Source organism: Pinus tabuliformis, chromosome 2_2 (genome assembly GCF_031772625.1).
Source record: "Pinus tabuliformis cultivar Carrire ecotype Pingquan chromosome 2_2, CPIR1, whole genome shotgun sequence".
Taxonomy (NCBI): Eukaryota; Viridiplantae; Streptophyta; class Pinopsida; order Pinales; family Pinaceae; genus Pinus; species Pinus tabuliformis.
This window is the reverse complement of record NC_142300.1, coordinates 683,105,644-683,113,561: the sequence shown is the minus strand read 5'-3', so window position 1 is coordinate 683,113,561 and position 7,918 is coordinate 683,105,644. Positions and strand designations below refer to the sequence as shown.

General features: G+C 37.0%; 1 protein-coding gene across 1 annotated transcript; it reads left to right on the top strand.

Moving 5' to 3' along the window:
* Positions 1-1,481: 1,481 nt before the first annotated feature.
* On the top strand, positions 1,482-4,076 carry LOC149194511 (protein REDUCED CHLOROPLAST COVERAGE 1-like). The gene is made up of 5 exons (XM_089407687.1): positions 1,482-1,520; positions 2,407-2,469; positions 2,660-2,752; positions 3,023-3,095; positions 3,380-4,076. The coding sequence occupies exons 1-5, from the start codon at positions 1,482-1,484 to the stop codon at positions 3,736-3,738; spliced, it is 627 nt and encodes a 208-aa protein (XP_089263813.1). The 3' UTR covers positions 3,739-4,076.
* Positions 4,077-7,918: the final 3,842 nt, after the last annotated feature.

The window sequence follows — 7,918 nt, the reverse complement described above, 5'->3', positions numbered from 1 at the left end:
TATTCCTCTTCATGACCATGGCAGATTTTATTGATCAGCTATTCAATTTTTAGGACGTTGTGTTTGATAACAAATTACGACGTATAAGGGGAATACATGGACTGCTCTCTGGCCTGGGGATGGTAAGCCTGGGCTTTGGATGAATTCCATTTCTCGAAAGGGAGCTCTCTATACTGTAATTGTGAGGGAGGAGAAACTGCTTCAGAGAGACGAAAGGAATCAGAAGAATGAAGAAGAGAAGAAGAAGAGGGGTTTTGAAGAAATAGATCTTGTGATCCCCCGTGTTTGATCACTACAGAGCTGTTCTATTTCCACCAGATCAGGTGACTGCCAAAGATTTCTATTGGGAAGCTGTTTGTATGCCCCGTGGGGAGAAGACCCATGAGAAGGCGGAGACCCTTCTTGCAAAAGCCTATGAGCTTAATCCTTTCATAGGAGAGCCCCATGTTGTTCTTACTTAGATATACAATTCCCAGGGGAGATATGATGAAGCAGATAAGGAAGCAGAGACAGGGCTGAGGCTAATGTTAGAGTGGGGTACAACTTGGGACAAGGCGATGCCATGGGAGGGGTGGATTGCTTGGACACGGGTGTTACTGATGAAGGCCAAGGAGAAATCGTGGCCTCACACGTCTTGGGGGATCTTGAATTTAGGCCTTGTCAAGTAAGGCCAGAATTTCAGATATTAATTTTATTTTGTAGGTTGGGGGATCTTAAATTTAGGCCTCGTCAAGGCCAGAATATCAGATATTAATGTAATTCCGCAGGTAATAATTTTATTTTTCGCTTAAATTTGTTGTTACATAGTAAAATTTATGAAAACATTTTTATGAAAACCAGTGATGTTTCATTCATTAATTTTATAGTTTGAAAATACTGCTGATATTTATTTTAAAATTCATCTATAATTTCCTTAAAATATTTCAACGTCAGGCATTGCCCCTTTTACTATTGCCAAAATAATCCACCTTTGCCTTCACTCATTGCTTCTTGATGATGCTATCTTTATTTTATCACTTGTGCATTCTGCTGGAAATTTTGAGGATTGAATGCAAGTGGAGACGACACAAGAGGCAAGGATGTATACCAGGAAGTGAGAGGAGAGGATTCATTATATCCATGGCTATCCCATGTAGGAACCCATAAAGAAGACACCTGATTCTCCTTCTCACGGTCTCATCTCTTGGTACATTACTTACGAACAAACGAATAATTTTCTTCGCACAATAGTAACATTAGATGCTAGATGGATAGGTGATATAATTGGAAATATTTGGAGCTTCATATATAATTCACCAAGGCTGCCCCAAGATGAAAGCTCAAATGCCATTTGTTGGAGCTCTATGTATGATTCACAAACAGCCCCCAATGCTCCAATTGATGTACTCCCAATTAGCTGGATGTTCCCTAAATGATGAACGACCAATGCACTGGGGATCTGATTGAAATATCCGTCTCACCAACAAGTTTGCTATCTCAACATGCTCATTATCTATCTCATTAACGCCAATCCCTTTCAAGTGAGAGATTGCACATAAAGCTTGCAAAACAACTGCTTTCAAACATCTAAAATTTTGTCTATTCATCTTTAGGAGTCAATTTTTTTTTATGTCATACATCAATGTACGGTTACTGATAAAAAAATGATGGTTTTCTACAACCTGAGTGGTTTCCTTTTTCGTTTTTCAAGGAAAAGTATTGCAAATCCTCTATTTGACAAAAAGGAACAGATATCATTTAAAAAAAATATGTAGTACAACCTAAATAAAAAAGAATGGAAATCACATTCTTCAAGGGTATGTAGTAAATACAAATAGATACTCTTTTAGGTATTCAAAAATATCCACTTTACAAAGAAATTCTCAATCCTATTGTTGTTTTTTTCCTTTTCTTTTAACTTGGTCCACCCCTGGCAAGGGATTTATAGCTACCATCTGTAAGTCGGCTTCCAAAAGCTCACTTTTCACCAAAATTGTCTAATTCTTGTCTGAGTCAAAGATTTTTAATTCATAAACTTTTTTCAGCTTCCAAAGGCTCAATTTTCACCAAAATTTCTTGCTCATTGTCCAAGTCAAAACTCTTTGATTCATAATCTCTCTTTACTCATCTTCATAAAGTGTCCTTGTGAAATGTCTTTTATATGGTAATATTAGATGTTCTTATACTGTTGTGGTTACTCTCCGATGCCCTGTCATTAGGTTTTGGTGGTTGTTCCCTCTGATCTCGATGTGATTAATTGGTTGAAAAGGCAAAGACCAGCTGTGGGCAGCTTCTTGGCTATTCACAAGTTCATCTGATCTTAGTAATTTTATATCAATACAAATATGAGGTCTCTGTTTGCTTTTAAAAATAAGAAATTGTTAGGGTCGCAACCAATGACTATATGGTATCATTTGTTGCTTGCAGTCCTACCTACTATGCTTGACGTCACAGTTGAACACTCCAGATGATTCTCAAGTTATTTTAAAGGTATGCTATCTCATAAAAAATATTATCCAGTGCTTACGATGCTATGTGGTAACATAAGTCTTGTCATAGATGTTCGATCCAGCTTTAAGAATTATGATGAATATAATCCAATCTTGCAACATCCAAACCTATGGATAGTTATGTTTGGTTCGACAATAGATTTTAGTATATGTTTGTTTTATGGAAACAGGGAATTTCCATAGACTGTATTCTTGATTTATGCCGATTATTAGCTGTGAATGTGGAGACATGCCATCTGACCAACTTTTCTTTATCCCATGAGGTAAGAAAATCAGTAGTTCAGAAGCTCATTAAATAATGGGATTGTTTGACAGGCTGGTGGATTGCAATTGACTGGTTCTGTTCAGGATATCATGTGGTATGACCCTACTTGCATTAACAACACAGGTGTTCGTGTCAAGATAGAAATAGCCATGTACAGTGAAACTGGTTCTATTATTAGTTTGTAAAGCTTAAGTGTGACCATGGCAACATTGGCCATCTTAGTTTTCTTGAAATATGCATGAATTGGTAAAAACTTGAATTATACCAGGTTCGTGGCAACAGGTTGAGGGATTCATCAGATGTTGCAACCTTGAAGCCCTGTGCCCTTACTATTGTAGAAGGTAACTAATAACTCTACTCCCCCATCTGAACAAGTCAGGGGACATAGCTAGAAATTTTGTCTTGCCTTTCTTTAAAATATAAATGTTTTTATCTTGAAAAGGGGTCAGAAATAATGTTAAATCATAATATTAGAAAATTGTTCTCTTGTTTCTTGAAGTGATCTAAACTGGATTTCTACTTGCATACGTGCTTCAAATATATATGCAAAGAAAAATATGCATTGTTTATACTCAAAGTTTGCATAATACTCCATATATGATTTTCATTTATTTTTCCTTTGTAGAGGACTACACTGAAGAGCATGCAGTTGCGCACATTAGAAGATTATTGATCATTGTTGCCTGTACAACATGCTTTGGTTCTTTAGGAAAGCAAGGGGAACCTCGGTCTGGGCAGGGAGGTGGAAAAGAATCAGCTCACTCAATGACAGAGAATGTGGCTGAACAAAACAACGATGTTTCTCTAAAGAAATCTTACCTAGCAATAAAGAAAGAAAAGAAGCAAACAAGGATGGAAAAGATAATAAACGAGAGACCTTTCAAAAAGTTGAAGGTAAGGTTGAGGCTAGTGAAAAAGAAAATGATGGAGAGGAGAACTCAAACCAACATTCTTCTAAGGGTGAAGGAAGAAGTAAATCCTTGAAAGAGGGGAAATCTGAGGCCATGGCAGCTATGGCTGCTACCAAAGAGGCCACAAATAAAGGGGATATGACAGGAATGTGTCCTCCCTCTAAACTTGGCCAGTTCTATGAATTCTTCTCGTTCTCACATCTCTTGCCTCCTATCCAATGTTAGTATATCGTTCCCTGCAATTTTTTATAATTTGAAAGATGGTAAGCCTGGGCTTTGGATGAATTCCATTTCTCGAATGGGAGCTCCCTATACTGTAATTGTGAGGGAGGAGAAACTGCTCCAGAGGGAAGAAAGGAATCAGAAGAATGAAGAAGAGAAGAAGAAGAGGGGTTTTGAAGAAATAGAGCTTGTGATCCCTCGTGTTTGATCATTGCAGAGCTGTTCTATTTTCATCAGATCAATTGATTGCCAGAGATTTCTATTGGGAAGCTATTTGTATGCCCCCTGGGGAGAAGACCCATGAGAAGGCGGAGACCCTTCTTGCAAAAGCCTGTGAGCTTAATCCTTTCATAGGAGAGCCCCGTGTTGTTGTTACTTAGATATACAATTCCCATGGGAGATATGATGAAGCACATAAGGAAGCAGAGACAGGGCTGAGGCTAATGTTAGAGTGGGGTACAACTTGGGACAAGAGGATGTCATGGGAGGGGTGGATTGCTTGGACAAGGGCGTTACTGATGAAGGCCACGGAGAAATTGTGGCCTCACACCTCCTGAGGCATCTTGAATTTAGGCCTTGTCAAGTAAGGCTAGAATTTCAGATATTAATGTTATTCTGCAGGTTGGGGGACCTTAAATTTAGGCCTTGTCAAGGCCAGAATATCATATATTAATGTAATTCTGCAGGTAATAATTTTATTTTTCGCTTAAATTTACTGTTACATAGTAAAATTTATGAAAACATTTTAATGTAATGGACTCGAAACAAATGTTTGTTTGGAGTGAAATATGCCATGGATGCTTAGAGTGATTTTTACGATGGTCATATTGAATTTAAATTTTCTAATTTTCTTTGATATGTGATGTAGCAGTGTCTGATAAACCACTTGGGGTTTTCATGCATCGATTCAGAATGCTGAAATCCAAGTGTTAAGTTTATTTTATTGGCTTAAAGTTATATATATATATATATATATATATATATATATATATTCCATGTCATTCTTGTTTCCATTTTCATTAAGCTCTGGAAACTTTAGTTGTTGCTTGCATTTTAGATTTCACAGAAAGTTTCTGCATTTTGTTTGTTTTGCACATATTATCCTATGCTTGATGTGCATCTCACTTTTGCTAATTTGATCAATTTTTAAACATTGCTGTTTTATCCTCAATATGTTTATTATTTAAGCTACTAGCTTACAACAATTAGGTATTCCACACACTGTGTGGCTTGACCGTAATTACTGGTAGAAGGAAGGATCACCTTTCCACTTTGTCTCAACAGGAAAATTACAATAGTGAGGTGAACATTCTCTTTCAATCTGACTGCAAAAAAGGATAACACTTAAGGGAAACAATAACTGTTATCCTTATGAAATTTTACGTTGGTGATGCAAAACAAGTTCAGCAAACCACAACAATTCTTTATGGCTTATCAACCAATAAGTGTGCAAAACAAATAAGTGTGCAAAACAAACAAAATGGCTTATCAACCAATAAGTGTGCAAAACAAACAAAATGCAGAAACTTTCTGTGAAATCTAAAATGCAAGCAACATCTAAAACAAAGGCTGCCCCAAGATGAAAGCTCCAATGCCATTTGTTGGAGCTCTATGTATGATTCACAAACAGCCCCCAATGCTCCAATTGATGTACTCCCAATTAGTTGGATGTTCCCTAAATGATGAACGACCAGTGCGCTGGGGATATGACAGAAATATCTGTCTCACCAACAAGTTTGCTATCTCAACATGCTCATTATCTATCTCATTAACGCCAATCCCTTTCAAGTGAGAGATTGCACATAAAGCTTGCAAAACAACTGCTTTCAAACATCAAGAGATGAGACTGTGAGAAGGAGAATCAGGTGTCTTCTTTATGGCTTCCTACATGGGCTAGCCATGGATATAATGAATCCTCTCCTCTCACTTCCAGGTATACGTCCTTGCCTCTTGTGTTATCTCCACTTGCATTCAATTCTCAAAATTTCCAGCAGAATGCATAAGTGATTAAATAAAGAAAGCATCATCAAGAAGCAAAGAGTGAAGGCAAAGGTGGATTATTTTGGCAATAGTAAAAGGGGCAATGCCTGTCGTTAAAATATTTTAAGGAAATTATAGATGAATTTTGAAATAAATATCAGCAGTATTTTCAATCTATAAAATTAATGAATGAAACATCACTAGTTTTATATGTTCTGTTTTTTCAATTAAGTGCAAGTATTCTTAAAGACAATCATTTTAGTAGCTGGCTTCTAGCTGTTTGAAGCTCAAATACTATAAATGCTATGTAACTAAAGATTTTCATCATGAAAACTCGAGTTTGAGAGGACCTTTTGAAATGCCTTAAGTGTTATCCTTTTTTGCAGTCAGATTGAAAGAGAATGTTCACCTCACTATTGTAATTTTCCTGTTGAGACAAAGTGGAAAGATGATCCTTCCTTCTACCAGTAATTACGGTCAAGCCACACAGTGTGTGGAATACCTAATTGTTGTAAGCTAGTAGCTTAAATAATAAACATATTGAGGATAAAACAACAATGTTTAAAAATTGATCAAATTAGCAAAAGTGAGATGCACATCAAGCATAGGATAATATGTGCAAAACAAACAAAATGCAGAAACTTTCTGTGAAATCTAAAATGCAAGCAACAACTAAAGTTTCCAGAGCTTAATGAAAATGGAAACAAGAATGACATGAAATATATATATATATATATATATAACTTTAAGCCAATAAAATAAACTTAACACTTGGATTTCAGCATTCTGAATCGATGCATGAAAACCCCAAGTGGTTTATCAGACACTGCTACATCACATATCAAAGAAAATTAGAAAATTTAAATTCAATATGACCATCGTAAAAATCACTCTAAGCATCCATGGCATATTTCACTCCAAAAAAACATTTGTTTCGAGTCCATTACATTAAAATGTTTTCATAAATTTTACTATGTAACAGCAAATTTAAGCGAAAAATAAAATTATTACCTGCAGAATTACATTAATATCCGATATTCTGGCCTTGACAAGGCCTAAATTTAAGATCCCCCAACCTGCAGAATAACATTAATATCTGAAATTCTAGCCTTACTTGACAAGGCCTAAATTCAAGATCCCCCAGGAGGTGTGAGGCCACAATTTCTCCTTGGCCTTCATTAGTAACACCCTTGTCCAAGAAATCCACCCCTCCGATGACATCCTCTTGTCCCAAGTTGTACCCCACTCTAACATTAGCCTCAGCCCTGTCTCTGCTTCCTTATGTGCTTCATCATATCTCCCCTGGGAATTGTATATCTAAGTAACAACAACACGGGGCTCTCCTATGAAAGGATTAAGCTCACAGGCTTTTGCAAGATGGGTCTCCACCTTCTCATGGGTCTTCTCCCCAGGGGGCATACAAACAGCTTCCCAATAGAAATCTCTGGCAATCACCTGATCTGATGAAAATAGAACAGCTCTGCAATGATCAAACACGAGGGATCACAAGCTCTATTTCTTCAAAACCCCTCTTCTTCTTCTCTTCTTCGTTCTTCTGATTCCTTTCTTCCCTCTGGAGCAGTTTCTCCTCCCTCACAATTACAGTATAGAGAGCTCCCATTCGAGAAATGAAATTCATCCAAAGCCCAGGCTTACCATCTTTCATATTATAAAAAATTGCAGGGAACGATATACTAACATTGGATAGGAGGCAAGAGATGTGAGAACGAGAAGAATTCATAGAACTGGCCAAGTTTAGAGGGAAGACACATTCCTGTCATATCCCCTTTATTTGTGGCCTCTTTGGTAGCAGCCATAGCTGCCATGGCCTCAGATTTCCCCTCTTTCGAGGATTTACTTCTTCCTTCACCCTTAGAAGAATGTTGCTTTGAGTTCTCCTCTCCATCATTTTCTTTTTCACTAGCCTCAACCTTACCTTCAAATTTTTGAAAGGTCTCTCGTTTATTATCTTTTCCATCCTTGTTTGCTTCTTTTCTTTCTTTATTGCTAGGTAAGATTTCTTTAGAGCAACATCGTTGTTTTGTTCAGCT